The sequence below is a fragment of the Lagopus leucura genome, unplaced genomic scaffold, assembly GCF_019238085.1.
Source record: "Lagopus leucura isolate 7727_CA_CO unplaced genomic scaffold, USGS_WTPT01 Super-Scaffold_73, whole genome shotgun sequence".
Taxonomy (NCBI): domain Eukaryota; kingdom Metazoa; phylum Chordata; class Aves; order Galliformes; family Phasianidae; genus Lagopus; species Lagopus leucura.
Genome location: NW_024962252.1, coordinates 2,728,560 through 2,746,646, shown reverse-complemented (window position 1 = coordinate 2,746,646; position 18,087 = coordinate 2,728,560). Strand labels below are relative to the sequence as shown.

General features: G+C 47.7%; 2 protein-coding genes across 3 annotated transcripts; one reads left to right on the top strand and one right to left on the bottom strand.

Moving 5' to 3' along the window:
* Nucleotides 1-7,289: 7,289 nt before the first annotated feature.
* LOC122187207 (rho-related GTP-binding protein RhoC-like) lies at nt 7,290-10,423 on the bottom strand. 2 transcript variants are annotated; one of them, XR_006181259.1, is made up of 3 exons: nt 10,310-10,423; nt 8,815-9,728; nt 7,290-8,296 (listed from the first exon to the last, which is right to left on the bottom strand). XR_006181259.1 is itself a non-coding variant. In XM_042884505.1 (2 exons), the coding sequence occupies exon 2, from the start codon at nt 9,724-9,726 to the stop codon at nt 9,133-9,135; it is 594 nt and encodes a 197-aa protein (XP_042740439.1). In that variant the 5' UTR covers nt 9,727-9,728; nt 10,310-10,423; the 3' UTR covers nt 8,308-9,132. The 2 variants fall into 2 exon arrangements, 1 of the variants encoding a protein (XP_042740439.1); XM_042884505.1 differs by lacking the exon at nt 7,290-8,296 and having other exon boundaries at nt 8,308-9,728.
* A 5,095-nt stretch (nt 10,424-15,518) lies between these two features.
* On the top strand, nt 15,519-17,867 carry RHOB (ras homolog family member B). Its single transcript, XM_042894522.1, has one exon. The coding sequence runs from the start codon at nt 15,810-15,812 to the stop codon at nt 16,398-16,400; it is 591 nt and encodes a 196-aa protein (XP_042750456.1). The 5' UTR covers nt 15,519-15,809; the 3' UTR covers nt 16,401-17,867.
* Nucleotides 17,868-18,087: the final 220 nt, after the last annotated feature.

Genomic DNA, 18,087 nt, shown 5'->3' with positions numbered 1-18,087 from the left:
GTGAACAGAAGCACCTGGTAATGGTGCTGGTGCTTTGCTACTACTCTGAGCAGTGCATGCTCCAGAGTTACGATGCATTGTACATATACGATGTATATGATGTCCTCCAGCCCTGGGACCCAGGCTGCCTGCTGGGATGCTGAGCATCCTGTCTGCGGTGGGATTCATGCTCTGCAGGATGACATGCTGGCATTTTGTGGACTGCTTTAGCTTAGCTCTGGTGTTTTTCCTGGTGTTTGATGAATATCAAAAGGAGGAGAAGAGGGAAATGAGAACAGAGCAGAGAGGTGAACCTGGGTCTGAAATACCAAGCCGTAGAAGAGACAGAAGCCCATCAGAGCAGGGACAGTCCTGCAGCCTACACAGCCCTCAGCTGAGGGGCTCCCAATGGAAGGAGAAAAAGAGTTTAATGAGAACCAAAGTGGAAAGGTTGGATGGGGAAGTTCAGGGGGAAGTTTTGGATGTCAGGGAGAAGTTCTTTACAGAGAGAGTGGTGAGGTACTGGAACAGGCTGCCCAGAGAGGCTGTGGATACTCTGTTCCTGGAGGAGGTCAGGATGAAGTTGGATGGGGTCCTGGGCAACCTGAGCTAGTGCCAGATCTGGAGGTTGTGGCCCTGCCTGTGGCAGGAGAGCTGAAACTTGAACTTGGGGTCCCTTCCAACCCAAGCAATTCTATGATTCTATGATACTATGATTCTGTGAAAAGGTGGCAGATGCATCCCTGGCTGGGTGCAGAGGAACAGCCACAGTCACAAAACAAGGAACCCTAACCCAATGGTTATCTGCCACACTCTAAGCACAAAGCTTTAACCTGAGCAGGCTGAGGGGAACAAATGGGATCCAGCTGTGACTTCCAGCACGAGACCTCAAGAAGGAACTTTTCCAGATCCTCCTCCAGATTTTGCTGCTGGGCTTTCCCTGACTCCTGGCCACCAGCATCAGTATCCTATGGGGACGTGACCGAACCGCTGCCTGCTGCCCTTCTGCAGCCCCTACTCCACATCTCCCTCTTAAAACACCAAAGCCCTGATGCATTCACCTATAATGATGCTTCACAGCCTACAGAAAGCAGAGGAAGGGGATGAGGAAGGAACCTGTTTTCCTTACAGCCTCCCTGCTTTATGCCAGAAATTATGATGAAATGTTTATTGATTGCAATGAAATACTGCTGCACTGAGAGCCGAAGCAGCAGTCTGCGTGGCTCAGCATTTTAAATCCTTCACCTCAATCTTCTCTTCCAGACAGCACAGCCAGAGGAACCCAAGGGGCTCTTATATCTTGGACCCATCCCTGGGAGCTGCACCAGAAGCCCTCTGCTGTTGCAGGCTCATCAAGGCACTCCTGACAGCTGCATCCTGCTTTTCCAGACACCCCCCAGCAAGAGCACGGGGTGGGTTGCACGTAACCTAATATCAGCGCCGCGTCATCTTCTATGTTTATTCAGAGAAATCAGATTTTCATACATTAGCGCAGTAGGAAAATCCAGCTTGGGAATTCGTTTGGGGAAGAGAAACGTGCCTGGGACTCCAAGGCTGAGGAATTTAAATCAAAGCCTCTTTCAATAAATGCAACCCATTAAGAGTCTCTCGATTATCTATTTGAATATTTCATATTAAAATGCTACTTAGAAAGTATAAATAAAATTTTCTTCACTTCTGCAAATTAAACTTATCCTCAGCTGAAGTCCATTGAGAGCCACCCCATGGGTGAATTTAGCCTACATCTCATTTCTGCTCTGGGGTGTTTTCACAGCAATCTGAGTCATCCAACGCTCCTAAGCTGAATTAATTCCTGCTGCTTTCCGAACCTCACAGATGATATCCCACAAACAAAGCCACGTCTGTGATTCAGTAAAGTGCTGATTAATATTGAGCAGGAACAAGCTGGCCATTGCTGTTGTCTCCTGGCTGTCACCAGCTGGCTCTCTGGGCTTTCTGAAGGCTCCCAGGTGGGTCTGGGGAGAGGCACAGACCCATTGGATGAGACGCAGAAGCCACAAGCAACGGCCGAAGGGTCCCTTCCCCAGGACCAGGAGCCAGCTCCAGCCCAGCAGGCCACGCTGCCCAGCACCAGCTGCTCCTCAGTGCATCTCCAGGTCTTCAGCCTCAGCTATGCTCTCTGCCAACCCAGTCGTGCTCCCTGGGTTTGGCTCCAGGCTCCCCAGCCCACCCTTGCCCTGTGGGGAAGGTCCTCTCTGCTTTTTGCCCTCCTGCAGGCAGTGCTGTGGCTCTCCTGTTGTGCCTTGGCACATGGGCAGATGGTGCCTTCAGGATGATTAATACTCCCAACCCAGTTTGCCAAGAGCCTATTGATTTTCCAGAAGGGTAACAAATTTTCTCCTTATGTACCAGCACTAAGCCTGACATAATTTGCTGTATAGCAGGAGGGAAATCAGCTTTTAGCATGATTTAGGGAGGGTTGTGTTGCATCCAGATACATACCAATATGATCTTTCTCGAGTGCTGTTACATACTGCCTTAATAATTAATTAGAAATAAATAACATTTATGTACGGTGCTAATTTGTAGCTTAGTTAGCAGGGCAGGCTGAATGCCAGGATCAGGTCCTGCTCTGGGCAGAACGATCCTTGTGAGCCACAGTGAGCAGGGAGTGACCCTGAGCTCTTCTACTGCCCAGGGGGCCTTGAGATCAGGTGTGTGGGCACTCAGAGAAGCACCCATGGTGCTGGCAGTGCGTTAACCCCTTCATTGACAGATTTGGGAAGATCTCCCATCAGAAGAATTTACCAGACGTGATTGCTTGCTTTTTGTCTTAAAGCATTTGGCCTGTGGACAGCCAGCAGTACTAGACCGAGAGCTTGCCACCATCAGCAGCTCCTCCTCCTCTTCTCAGGATGTTCAGCCCTCGTGTTACGAGCTATGCAAACACCTAACAAAAAGAGCTGGTAACCTCATCTCTTGATCCATCAAATCACAGAATCACAGATTCATAGAACATCCTGACCTGGAAGGGACCCATAAGGGTAACAGAATGGCTTGGGTTGGAGGGGACCTTAAAGATCATCAAGCTCCAGCCCCTGCCATGGGCTGGCTGCCACCCAGCTTAGGCTGCCCAGGGCCCACCCAACCTGGCTTTGAGCCCCTCCAGGGATGGGGCATCCACACCTCCCCTGGGCATCCTCTTCCACTGCCTCACCACTCTCTGAGTCAAATATTTCTTCCTAACATCTAACCTAAATCTCCCCTCTTTTGGTTTAAAGCCATTCCCCCCTGTTCTGTCTCTATCAGACTGTCAGATCCTCCTCCCGTTTGCAAACTCCCTGAAGGATCATAAAATCCGACTCCTGCCTTCGCACAGGACCACCCAAAATCCAAATCTGAGATGTCTGAGAGCACTGTCCAAACACTGCATGAACTCTGACAGTCTCAGCTGTCCCAGCATCCCCTCACAGGAGAGGTGCTCATTTCCTCGATCACCTGGATGGCTCCATCAGACTGTCTCCATATGCCCTTGTCTCTGTAAGTGCAGCAGGACCCAGGAGTGAACATCATACTCCACAATATTTTCTTTTTTCAAGGATGTTCATTTTAATATCTGTCTACTTATAAAGCCTTGTCTATCTGGTGATGGCAAGCAAGGTGTCTGGTTTGTAGAAGAGGAAAATAACGAGTATGGTTTGGAGATGCTGAATGCCACTCATTGCTGAGCCCTTTGCTTGGGCCTTGGCTGGGTGCTCATGAACCTTGTGAAGGCTGGAGCACTGGTGTGGCATGGCAGGGGCTGACCAGTTCTTGTAGGACTTAGCTCAGCTGTGTGGGAAGAAGCCTGAGTGCTCTTTCCTGTGGAACAGGGGTGAAGAAAAAGATCTGAGCATCCTCTCTCATGTTTCAGAGCACCATCAAATGCTGGCAGTTTAGTACCAATGCAGAATATACCGTGTTAGCAGCAGGTCACTGGAAATGTACCTGGACCCATCATCGTTTTTAATAGCTGAGGAGTGCTTCTGTGCAACATTAATTTAAATTTACCCTCCTGCAGAAAACTGGTAGTCAGAGAGCCTTCCGAAAGATGCATTTTTATTAGCTCGCTCTTCTCCATATGGCTGCTGATAAATGTTTATGTAGACTCTTCCTGCCAAAGGCTTTAAACACAGCCACATTTCATTTCCTTCCAGGGGTAAGTGGTGGCAAGCACAAGTCAGTGATGGACTGGGCAGTGGCAGGCAAACCCTGCAGTGTCTTCCCATGGTGGTGAGGGAGCATCGCTCAGCCCACAAGCACAGTGGCATGGCATGGGGAGGAACCTGAGAGAGCTGGGGCTGCTCAGCCTGGAGAGGAGAAGGCTCTGGGGAGACCTGATAGTGGTCTTTCAGTATGTAAAGGGAGGCTGTAAGAAAGAACAGACTCTTCAGCGGGCCCCGGATGCCTGACAGAAAGGATTTGAAGAGAGAAGATTGTTCTTTTTAATGCCTTCAGGCTTGCAAACTCTCTTTTGAATCTGGATGATGACTGGCAGCTAACTCCCCCTTAGTGCTGAGGCACATCCACCTTGTGACAGCCAGGCTCAGACACACCTGAGCTAACAGAGTTGCTCCCAGTTGCACTGAACTACTCAGAAACCAGTCAGTGGTGATTCACAGATCGGATGTGAATCTACCAGTCTGTGTCCTAACAGGCACAGCCCCAGGGGTGTGCAGACAGTTACCCCAAATGGGGTCTCACTGACACAGGAGGCAGCTGGCAGACAGCATCTGTTTGGGAACTGAGCACGGGGTTCAAGCTCTGCAGAAGAGTAAGGTCTTGAATACCTCTTGGCCACCAAGTCCGGCCTCCATCCCTCCCCTCTGTGAAGTATTGGATCAATCAGCTACACTGCACAAAGGGCAGCGAGAGGCTGAAAACAGTGGGACTGAAAAGGGGTTCACTGGTGTGAACCCTTGGTGTGAGACTGCAATGTCAGCTGACTGCCACATCAGCAGCACAGAAGGAGTTTCAGTGAGGCACGTGTCCACGAGCAGCAATGAAGCTGAACGAGGAGGATTTAAGGCCTTAATGATTCCTACAATTTAGTTTTGGCAAATGAAGTACCAGTCCTTCTGTCTTTTTATGTGCTCCTCTACGCTGCTTGGAGGGAATGCCACAATCCAGCGCCTTATTTCCATCAAAACACAATGATGAAGTACAGCTCTTGTCTCAGTCTGTCATTCTGGGAGTGACTGAGTAGAAACAGTCTAAGCTGATGAATTATTTAAAATAGATGCTGTATGTCTCAGGCAATGAATTCAATTAAGTGGCAAAACATTATTATGAAGAAAACTGAGACAAAAGCCTACGAGAATCTGTTTTCATAAAATATAGCACGCTTCCCAGTTCATTATAATTTTGAGTAAATAGATGAATTAGCAGGTAACTGATAGATTGGCTACTAGAAAGGCCTAATATTTATACAGGAAATTAATATTAAATAGAGAATGGTCTTGCTAAGCAAGACGTATTGCCTTCCTTCCAGTCCATTCCAGAAACAAGCAATGAGCAGCCTACCAACAGGAGATAACATAAAGGCTTCTCTTTATTTCAGACTTCTTCCCAAGGCCCTGCACTGTGCACTGTGCATGTCTATTTTCAATATGTCACTCTGCAGGTGAAAGAAAAGCTATCTTTGCACTGGAAATGGAAAACTGCTCTCACGTATTGCCTTATTAGTACTATGTCATTTTACTTCGTTTCGTGCTTTCCTTCTCTTCTTCCTTCTTCTTCTTTCTTTTGAAAGACTTATCATTTATTTGTGTAATTGTTTCACTGACATCGCAAATAAGCTCCCATTTAATTGCAGGGCATAGCATCCTACTCACATATTACAGTTTAAATGTATCCTGCTGTTTTAATTGGACATATGTCTTAACCTGTTGTGGGGAAGAAAGTATTTCATCTTTGAAATAACCCTGTTGAATGATATATGGACATTCAGTTAATTTCATAGAATCATTAAATGGCTTGTGTTGGAGGGGATCTTAAAGATCATCCAGTTCCAACCCCCTGCTACAGGCAAGATTGCCACCCACCAGCTCAGGCTGCCCAGGGCCCACCCTGGCCTTGAACACCTCCAGGGATGGAGCACCCACAGCTCCTCCGGGCAGCAGTGGCAGTGCCTCATCACCCTCTGAGCGAAGAATTTCTTCTTAATGTTCTAACCTAAATCTCTCCACTTTTAGTTAAAGTATTCCCCCTTGTCCTATAACTATCTGGCAGCGTAAAAAGTCATTCCCTCCAGTTACAAGCTCCCTGTAAGTACTGGAAGGCTGCCATGAGATCTCCCCAAAGCCTTCTCTTCTTCAAGCTGAACAAGCCCATCTCCCTCAACCTTTCTTCACAGAAGAAGTACTGCAGCCCTCCAACCACCGTCATGGCCCTCCTCTGGACCTGCTCCAACAGCTCTATGCCTTCCTTGTGCTGGGGGCCCCAGGCCTGGACACAGCACTCCAGACAGGGTCTCACAAGGGCAGAGCAGAGGGAAATGCTCCTGTCTCTCTCCCTGCTGGCTGCCCCTCTTTTGTTGCAGCCCAGGACACTGCTGGCCTTCTGGGCTGCAGAAGCACACTGCTGGTGTGTGTCCAGCTCTTCATCCACCAGAACCCCCCCGTCCTCCTCCTCAGCACTGCTCTCAATGAGTTCTTCTCTCAGTCTGTACTCAGACCTGGGATTGCTCCGACCTCATTATGTTCACACAGGCCCACTTTTCAAACCCGTCCAGGTCCCTCTGGATGCCATCCCTTCCTGCTGTTTTATCAGCTGTACCACTCTGCTTGGTTGTCTTCATCAAACATAAGGAGGACAGTCTTGATCCCACTGCCTTGGTCTGATAAAGGTGCTGAAGGGCACCATCCAAGATGGACCCCAGAGGGACACCACTTGTGACTCACCTCCACTTGGACATACAGCCATTGATCAGCTACTCTTTTCTTGAGCAAAGCACCCTCTGCAAGAAAAAACTCCTTGTTTTCTTGGATTGAAAACAGATTCCAGTCAATACGCTGACCCATATCCTACTAAGCAGCAGGCAGTGCAACTTCAGATTCACCAAAGTGGTTGTGCTTTCCAAGCAGTGGGAGCGCTCAGTGCTTAGCATCTTTGCAAAGTGGTCTTTCTCCATACCCTACATCAGAAGCATATGAAACACCTGTGTTCTTTCACCTATCTGCAGTCTAATCCTCCTCACCCACACATATAAAATGGAAATAACAATTTAAACCTATCTACATAAACACAGCTCTTTGAAATGCACTAATGTATGTCATTGCCTGAATCTGTAGAGCACTTATGCACAGAACACACATCCAAGGAGGAAGGGGAAAACAGTTTTAAATTTATGTACAATATCAAGTTGCATAGAGGGGATTATTACACAGAGGGGAAGAAATCGAGGTGAAAAATTGTCTCTGGAGGGAAAAGGGAAAAGGTGAAGAAAATGAGTCAAGAAAAACAGGAACTCCATGTAGTAGATGGTTCACACTTACTTTAGGCAACAATTTAAGTTTCTCAGTTTTGAAAATGGAAATAACACTTTTTTATCACCAAGAGATGGATTCGTAATTCAAGTTGAATAGAGCTCAGAGATTCTTTGGAAATGTAAAGCATCACCCTTAAAGCATTTGTTACTCAAACCCACTACTAAGAAGTAGCAGCAACCCACTCAATAATACCTGGCCAAGTCTGGCATTTCTATCCACGTTACCATCAATAGACAAATGTTGGTGGGAAGAATGGGCAATTAAAATATGAAGTGTGTATTTTACCAGGTCTGGGAAAACTAGTTTGCTAAGGGTACAGCTGCAGGTTGCACAATCAGTGTAACATTTTGTGTTTAGTCTTGTTTTCCCCTGGGAAACTTTAGACAAGCTGCTGAGTGATGAAACCACCACTAGGTAAGTCAGCAAAAGAAAGTACTGCACTTCCACATTCTCCCAGTTCACAACAGTTATGCTCAATTAGTCCTGTCCCTTTATCAGAGTTTACCTTTGAAATTTTTATGTTCATTTCCTGTTATAGCATCTGTCTCCAAATCCCATAGTTACATTATCTTCTGTCTCCCACACTTGCACCTTTAATGTCAGTCCGTAAATCAGTTTCTTGGGCTGGCAGCAGACTGCTTCAGAGAAGGGAAGAGTATGGAGGTGCACCCGAAGTCGTTCCTTTTTGCCTCGTCTCTGTGCTTCCCTGAGATTCTCTGCTGAGGTTGACAGCATGTTTTAGTCTCTTTCCAAATTGTCAATGACTTGCAAAGCAGAGAGCGTAGCTGTCAGCATTCCTTTTACTTCATGTCTTCAGCCTGCAAGTGCTAAGGAAAGGTAGGAAGACTTAAGATACGCTCAAACCACGGAGATTTCTAAAGAATTTTAGACACTGAAGTCAGGTCTCTCTGCCTCTCTCATTTTAAGGTAAGAATTCTGTTAAGGATCTTAACTCAGAGCCAGGCTGCTTTACCCCACTTCCTTGAGTAAACTTATTTACCTGTGCCTGAAGAAGTACGTAGCACTGCTTTCCTTGCACCCTAGACAATCCATTGCATCCCTAATGCATTCAAGGAACCAAGCCAGGTCAGATCTGTGAATGAATCCTGCGAAGAGTTAGACCTGCTCTGCCAGTCAGAAAGCCACTCCCATTAGCAGGGCAGACACTGGATACATGTGTATGTGAGCGTCTGGGCAGTGATTCTATTCCCTAAGGGCGTCCTTCAAAGAAGCGTATGGAGGGGAATGCACAGAAGGGAGTGCATACGAGTAAACCTTTTCAGCACAGCTGCTTGCCACCAAAGGAAGTCATGATTACCAGGAAGTCATGATTAGATTCACTGACCTCCATGCACTCATGATTGCACCAGTCTGCATATATGTCCCTTGACCAAGACAACTCTGTGAAGAACTGTAGCTTGTTCATTTCCATTTCTCAAGACTTGTGCTCAGCTCGAACCTGGAGTTGTGTTCTTCAGCCTGCTTTGGAGAAGGAAACAAATCCAACTTTTCAAGTGAGAGACTTGGCAGACTTTCCATCCACATAAATGTTTTTTCCATCTTGTACCACAAAAGCCCTTACAGCACCCACACAGCAGCATCAAAGACATCTACTCACTCTTCCACATAATGAAAACTAAAAACAAAATAATATTTGTGCCTCTTACAAAATTTGGCAGGACCTTTGGCGCTTCTTTCTCCTCTTTTTCTCATTTAATGCACATTGGCTAATTATCTCCAGGGCGGCATCAACACCTTCTTTTGTCCTGGCAGAACACTCCAGGTAAGCATATGCCCCAATCCTGGCTGCTAAAGCTTTTCCTTCTACAGTGTTAATTGGCTCATAGCCCTGAGCAGCTAATTTCTTCCTGATAGCTTCATCATCCCTCAGTTCAATCTTGGTAGCCACTAAAATAATAGGAACCGTGGGGCAGAACAGTTTGATTTCTGGAACCCAAAAGTCAAGGACGTTTTGCTGTGAGTCAGGCCTGTCCACTGAGAAACATATTAAAATAATGTTGGTGTCCTCATAGAACACCGAGCGGAGATTTCGGTAACTGGCTTCATCTTTTCCTGACACGTCAAACAGAAACAGCTTCATCTCCTTCCCATCTTCCTCTATGTCAGTGGCATACGTGTCAAACAGGGTTGGCTCGTAGAATGTGGGGAGCTGATTGCGACGCAGAGCGAAGAGGAGGCACGTCTTACCAGAGCAGTCATCTCCAACTACTGTAAGCTTCCTCCTAGCAGCAGCCATTCCTGCAAAACAAAGATGAAGTACAAAACGAGTTATTCTTCTTTTGTGGATGGTAGAAGAGGAGAGGGAATCCCATTCGTTTGGAATTCTTCCCCTTCTTTTTTTCTTTCTATGCTTCTGCCTTACCCTTGTTTCCTGATTTTTGCCTTTTTCATTTTTCTAGCATTAGAATCTTCTGACACTAGGAGCACTTTGCTTTCAATTTTTATTATACATCCAAAAATGAATGTGTAAACCAAGTTTGGGCATCACAAGATTCCTGCAGTGTCCTATATTTCTGTTCTATCATCTCAAGCATTATTTATGGTCAATATTCAGTCCATAACAGATTTCATTTTCTACACTGAATGCTTTAATTTTGTGAGTGAAATGGAGCACAGAACACTGCACTGAACATCTATGCAAGCTGTCTACATTTTTCCTGCCATGGTCTGCGAGTGGGTTACTACCAATGGTGACAGCTACCCTGCATAAGTCCATGCTGCTTTTGCTCATAGATTAGCTGTCATATGGGAGTTAAGAAGTGTTCTCTCTCTTAATATATTCATGGACATTTTACATGAGATAGAAGTTTCAGACTTACAGGATAGTAATTTCCAGCATCAATCTTCTGTCTTGATATTCCAGATGAGACTGGTTTCTTCAAATATTGTTGCTGCTCACCTTCCTTAGGTCACTGTTTCTGCCCTACAGAGAACTCACTGCCACTCTTCAAATACCGTCGCAGTGAACACTGCATTTAAAGGGATGGGTTGATGTTTCTTAATATGGCCAACCAATCAGCAAAGAGAACCCGATGACACTGTTTTTTAAAGAATCTCACTTTACTGGTAACAAAGTGGAAGTTACACAATTCACGGACACACCATAGCATGTTTGCTTTAGCAGTTTCCTCATTCTCGTTGCAAAAGACTCATCCTGAGTGAGCATTTCAGTATTAAGTTTGCCAAACTGCTTTGAAGGGCTGGGGCTGATGGTACTAGAGAGTAAAAGAGAAGGAGACCAGGAGTCCTGCCAGCCAGACCCTCAGGACCCTCAGATTTTCAGATCTGCTGAGGCATGCCACAGTAATGAACCGCAGAACCAAAAAAGGGATGAGGTGGGATTTCTGGAGATGATCTGGTCCATCATTGTGCTCCACCAGGGTTGAGTTTTGAATACTGACAAGGAAGGAGAGACTACAGTCTCCCTTGGGCAGCCATTTCCAGTGTTTTCTCATCCCCAAAGCAGCAAAATGAGATATATCATCTGGATTGTCTAAAGAGAAAGAACTGTCTAGCGTTACGGATACTATCTTGGACCCTAGAGAGGAAACTGAGCTCCCTGACACCTTGTGAGCACTGGACAAGTCATTTCTCCTATATTCTCTCAGTTTCCCTGGTAGACAAAGACTGCAAGGTGTTTGCATCCACTGAAAACTGAGAACAAAGGGAACCGGAGATGGATTAATTTGGTCTCTCTGCACAGAGAACTGTTTGCAGAGGCATTACTGGCGATGCAGATACTCAACTACTGATGCCCAGTTACGTAGTCAGCACATTCATATCTTAGAGCAACAGACAAGTTCTTAACTGAGGGTGATTTTTTTTATTATTATCGTTGGAGAGAACGGAGACCAGAAGGCAATCAGTTTTCTATGGTGGTCTAATAGGACAATATTTCCTGTGTCCCATTAAGTAAAAGTCTGATAATCTTGTCAGAGAAACTTGACAAAATGGAAATCATTCAGTTCTGGCATCTTTACTTACATCCTAGAAGAGCAATGCCAGTGGGTCCTGCAGAGTTCTTTTGGATAATAAAGGCATTTCCTGTTTGGGATGATGTGCTTTCACTTGTGTTTCCATTTTACCCTAAGCAAAAATGCACAGGTCTTCACCTTCTCTTTTTGTGCCTTGGCATTCCAGTTTCTAGGTAGATCAGCCTGGCCTCCTGACTGCACTGATTACAAAGGAATCTGAGAGTTAAATCCAGGTTTTCAGCAGCGACATTAGAAAGCACTGAACTCGCTTTGACTTGCAACAAGTCAGGTGCTAGACTGAGAGCTGCTCACATTTAACAAGCTCTTACTTCCCTCCCTTCACTAAGAAGCTTTGCATGAGGACTGCAGGATGCTTGTTGCCAGCGTTACAGGACGAGTCAGTATGCCATTACTGGCACACACGGCTCCCTCAGCATGCTGCGCCACAGCAGGCAATGTACTTACTTGCCTACTTATTGACAAAAAGGAGAAAGATCACCTTCCCCACTGAGCTTTCATGCTTTTGGTGTAGATTTATACATGACCATAAATTATCTGAGTTACAGACATGCCATTTAGAAAATCTGTTTAGCAGAAAGAACAGGGAGGAGGCATATAATCTGGAAACAATCTCCAGTAACAAACTGAAATTGTCTTCTCAACAATAAAAAAATGCCAATTGGTTTAGATCAAGTAAAAATCCAAAAGGCTGAGTTTTAATCTCAAAACCGCTGCACAAGTAATAAAAGCAAAGATGTGGTGTCTTTTTTCTCTTGCTCATGCTTTCTTCGTCAGTCATACAGATGTATGTGGTGCAGCAGAACTAATAAATTCTTTGCTTAGAGACTGTGCTATAGGGGATTACTGGAAGGGAAGTTTCAGTTTGCTTTAAGAAGTATAGCTGAGCATATCATGCAAATTTGATCAGGAAATGTAAAAATTACAACAGAGAGTGGTTACACTTCTTGGAGCCTTCCAGACCATAGCTATGCTTGAGTGCAGAATTGGTCCTGTAAAGAAATCTCTTAGGTGAGAAGAAAGCCCAGAGCCTATTCTCATATTTTTCTTCCCAGGTTTTCCATCTCTGCTTTCTGTACACACCCAGAGAAAGAAGCCTAAGTACTTGAGCAGGTTATTATCCTCTGTGTTCAGTCCCAGGATTGCTGCAGTTCTGTTGCACTCACAGCACTGTAAAGCTGTTCAGATTCCCCTTTTCCCTGATCTAAGTAGGGGAAAGGGAAGGATTCCTATGTACAGTTCTGCTTCTGATCTCCACCGTTCTCAGAACTGACTCTTTTCAGGCTTTTATGTGTGAGCTGAAAAGAGGATTCTCCAGAGAAGAGAAGCATATATAACTGAAAAAAATATAAATTAAGGCCTCCTTGCTCCCACTTAGCTCAGTGCACGTACTACACAGTGCTTCCTGCAACTTCAGTGCAAAATCAAACTGAGGAAATTGATGGTGAGGCTTTCTGACATTTATGGGCAGAATCCACTGCAGTGGAACGGTAGCAAATTTACACTAATTGTGAAACCCAGGCCATTAATAAGTAACAGGTATTAGGCATTTAAGTCTTAATTAGGGCCCATTGGCTTCAGTATGGAAGACTTTACTAGTGAATAAAGTAAGTTCCAGTAACTGAGTACTGGAACTGTGTCTGCAATTAGAAGAACCCCTGCTGTGGGTATGACTTGGGTTAGTCAGACCTTTTCAGAACATTTCCTGAGCCCAGCTTTGAAGTTGAGATGAGCCGACTGTTTGGATAAGGCCACCCTGTCTTGAACTCTACAAGAGTTAAGGGGTATGCATGAGGGCTGCTTCAGTTTGCTTTCTGCACACTGAGGCACACAGATAATTGCTAGCAGCACTCTGAGTGAACAACAGAGCCATGTGCTTTGATATGAATAAGCTACCTATTTCCCTACCTTTCATGGCACAGCACAGAGGAGATGATCAGCATAACTACTCATTCGGGAGGCTCTTTTTTCCTGTTTAATGAAGCGCTGTGCTGACGAAAAGACATCAAATATTCAGCCACAACTCCTCACGCAACCCAAAACTCAAATCACAGATTCATCACAGAATTGTTTGAGTTGGAAGGCAGCATTAAAGGTCATCTCGTCCAACTTCCCTGCAGAGAACAGCGAATAAAAAGGAATAAAAATAAAACCGAATTCAAAAGCATCTTTAGGCAGCACCTCCCACGAGCTGTGAAGCACCCGCAGCTTCTCCTGCAGCCGCCTGGGAGGCAGGCCGGGCTCGGCAGCTCCTGAGCAGCGGGGACGGCGGGCATCCCCAGCAGAGCGGCCACCAGGGGGCACCGAACTCCGGCGAACCGAACCAGCGCCACTTCCGAAGAGGTTGAAGTAACTGGAAAACAGCAAAACGCACGAAGATTTGCATTATTCAGCAAATGAACTACGCTTGTTCATTAAAAGGGCTGTACGTGCTTGTGATATTATAGAGAAAATAGCTACATGCTGCTTGTGCTTCATCGTAGAATCATAGAATCGCTCAGGTTGGAAAAGACCTTAAAGACCATCGAGTCCAACCACAACCCAACCATACTACCTGAACTCCAACAACCCTCCGCTAAATCACGTCCCTGAGCAACACATCCACATGGATTTTAGACACATCCAGGGATGTGACTCAACCACCTCCCTGGGCTGCCTATTCCAGTGCTTAACAACCCTTTCTGTAAAGAAGTTTTTCCTGAAACCCAACCTAAACTTACCCTGGTGCAACTTGAGGCCATTTCCCCTCGTCCTGTCACCTGTCCCCAGTGAGAAGAGACCAACCCCGCTCTTGCTGGAAGCACCTTTCAGATATTGGTGGAGAGCCATAAGGTCTCCCCTCTACATTCTTTTCCCCAGACTAAACAGCCCCAGTTCCTTCAGACTCTCCTCGTGGAAAGGACATGCCAGCATGGGAAAGAAGACTTCAATGCAGGTGACTTCTTCAGGGTTTGGGAAAAGTTTGCAATTGAGAGCAGTGATAATAAATGTAAAGGGATGACGGAAATCAGAAATGGAGCCTGTTGACAGTTCAAAGGTATGTGAAAACACCGTGACTGTGGCCACGCTTTCAGTCTTTTTTTTCAGTTGAATTTATCAGGTTCACTTCGCATGAAAGGTGCTCTACAAAGATCAGGTACGCATCCATCCATCTGCAAACAGAGACGTGTTCTTCTGATAGGGAGAAACGGGAATGGTGAAAAATCTCACAGGGGATGAATTATATTTCAGTGCTCAGGGTTAAGTGAACCATTTGCCCTATTAACACATGCCTCCATAACACTCCACTGAAAGTCACAAGCTAAGCAATTTGATTTCCTCAGCGGCGTGTTTGGTTTTTAAGTGGTTGTTTTTAAATACAATTCTCAACAGCAAACACAGCATTCAAATCCCTCATTCTTCTTCTTTCGCTCTCGAGCAAAAGGATTCGGACCCAGCCCTGAGCAGCAAGGTGTTACGTGCTGGGAGACAACACCCAGCCAACAGCGATAGCTGCACGGCCGGCAGTACCAGGAATGCCAGGCTTTGTGAGCCGTGTGAGCTGTGCGAGCCATCTGCTCGTGCTGAGCCACTCTGGAGCCCTTCAGGAGCAGGGCTGCCTTCGGGAACACCGCGTCGGTGGCTGCCCTGTCGCAGAGCCCCCGTGGGGGCTCGGCACACAGCACCCAGCCCTGCTCCTCAGCTCTTCAGCTCTTCAGCTCCTCAGCTCCTCAGCTCTTCAGCCCCACAGCCCCACAGCCCCACAGCCCCACAGCCCCACAGCCCCACAGCCCAGCCCTGCCGCAGCCCCGCCTCACAACCAGCACCCCCAGCGCACCCCCTGCCCGCCCTCAGCCGCCCCTCAGCTCGGGGCCCCTCAACCCCGCGGCGCGCCCCCTCCTTTTTCGCGCCCCGCCTCCCGCCCGCAGGGCTCGGCCAATCGTGGCGCTCTCCGCCGACGATGACCTCACTCCCTGCCTTCCCATTGGCTGGCTATATTAGGAAAGTCGGAGAAGCTTTAAATAGCGGCGCCGGCGTTCTGCTTGCGGCAGTGGCGGCGCGGAGGGGCGCGGAGCGGCTCGTGTTGATTTTTTGTTTTACGGTCGGGCCGGCAGCTGCGGCGGTTCCCTCGCGAAGAGTTGGACTGAACCGGGCAGGACCGGCAGCCGAAGCGTGTCCCCGGAGCAGGGGACGGAGACGCGGTACCAGTTCGGGGAGCCTGCCTGCGCGGGCCCGGCTCGCCACGGTGCCCTGTGAGAAACGAGAAGAAGCGGGAGGCGGCGGCCGCGGGGAGGAGGGCCCTGCCATCGTCCTGCTGCACGGCAAGGCCAGCTTGGCGAGCCTGGCCATGGCTGCCATCCGCAAGAAGCTGGTGGTGGTGGGGGACGGCGCCTGTGGCAAGACTTGCCTCCTCATCGTCTTCAGCAAGGACGAGTTCCCTGAGGTTTATGTGCCCACCGTCTTTGAGAACTACGTGGCCGACATCGAGGTGGACGGCAAGCAGGTGGAGCTGGCCCTGTGGGACACGGCCGGCCAGGAGGACTACGACCGCCTGCGCCCTCTCTCTTACCCAGACACGGATGTGATCCTCATGTGCTTCTCAGTGGACAGCCCAGACTCGCTGGAGAACATCCCGGAGAAGTGGGTGCCCGAAGTCAAGCACTTCTGTCCCAACGTCCCCATCATCCTGGTGGCCAACAAGAAAGACCTGCGCAACGATGAGCACGTGCGCAACGAGCTGGCCCGCATGAAGCAGGAGCCGGTGCGCACTGAGGACGGCCGCGCCATGGCCATCCGCATCCAGGCCTACGACTACCTGGAGTGCTCGGCCAAGACCAAGGAGGGTGTCAGGGAGGTCTTTGAAACCGCCACCCGAGCGGCCTTGCAGAAGCGCTACGGCACTCAGAACGGCTGCATCAATTGCTGCAAGGTCCTATAGGGCGCGGCTGGAGCGCGGCGCTGGGCACGGCGCCTGGTCACCTGTTGGCAGGCGGAGAGGAGCTGGGGCATGCATGTACGCAGCATCTGCCTGTCCCTTCAGCTGGGGGCTGGCAGGGAATGGGGGTGGGGACTAAGGGACGGGCACACTCCCTTAGCCGAAAAGGGTTGTGCTGGCTCAGCCGTGGGGACAGAGGGAGGGGGGGGAGGGTTGCATGCCCTGAGTCTTGGGAATCGGGTGGGGAGAAGCGTTCTCCCATCACTGGCCCCTTCAAGTTGATTGACTCTCAACAAGAAGCTGCTGAGACTGGACTGAGCAAATATTGCACCCAGCTCTTCGTCTGCGCCCACCACCTGCGGCTCCCAGCTCCCAGGCGGCCTCCTCTCTTTTGCAAGAGGAGAGTGGTGGAGCTGAGATGCTCGAAGGGACTGCTGCCTCCTGTGTGCATGTGCCTCCCCCCAGGCAAGCTGGGGAATAGGCTGCATCTTTTGGCTGCTTGAGGCATCCTAGCGTCTCCTGTGGGTGTTCTGGCCTCAACCTGACCTGCTGTCAAAGTTGGCCATGAAGACCTGGACTGGGAGTGGAGGCTCATGCCAAGCAAAGCCTGTATATATCTTACTTTTCTGTCTTGTGCAAACTGGGGTAGTGCAGAGGGTGCTTATTTAAAGTGAGGTGGGGAGGGGGTGCCCAGCTGGGACTTCACTGTGCAGAGGAACGCTTTGCCTGCCATGACTGATGCCTGCTGGTGACACGAGCCTTGAATTGTCTCCAGCTGCAGAAGTCACTGGGTTGGGAAGTAAAGCTGGGCTGCTCCATCCTCCTTGCTGAACACTCCTGATGGATGGGGCAGGGTGAGCAAGGGGGATGGAGTGATATTGCCATATTATGATCTTGGTGCCTGCTCCTTCATTGAGTGTTGTCTTCTGCAAATGCATTGATTTGGATTTATTTAAAAGTTTGTTTTGAAATGAAATGACTTTGCACAACTTGGATTTTTTTAAAATACTCAATGTGCTTGTATCTACATCCAACTGCAGCGTTTGAAGCATTCTTACTCAGTAACCTCATCTGGGCCTTGTTGTAAATTGTGACCAGCACGAGAAATTAAAATCGCTGTATTTCTTTTGCCTTGGAAAAAGACGAAAACACTGTTCCTTACACATTGAGTACATCAGACTTTAACACTAAAGGGCAGATTAAAGGATTTAGGTTTATTTAAAACTTATTTTCACTGGGTAGCCGACTCAGGTGAAAATACTACTGCGTTTCTCTGGTTCAGAGAACAAATTTACCCGTTTGTTTGTTTCCTTCCTCTCCTTCCCTTAACGGTGGTACTGAGACTTTTTTGTTTTGTTTTCTTTTTAAGAATTTGCCATGGCGAGAACTGAGATGTATATGATGTTTACATAAAAACTATGAACTGTGTATGCAGTTTTTTATGTAAAGTATTAAAAGATTCTATGCTGACTTAAGAGAAAGCGGTGTTGTGATTTCCAGGGCTGCCCTCGGTGGGGCTGGAGCAGTTTCAGCAAGGCACCCCAGTGCTGGTGAGCTAGGTGGGTTTGCCCTGTGCTGGCACTGGTATTTTCTCCACTGGTTGACAATACTTTTTGGGCAGCTTTCAGGGCCATGGGGGTTTTGTTTCCCTTTGGGAAATCCTACAATCAGTTTTTTGGTCCTAAAACAT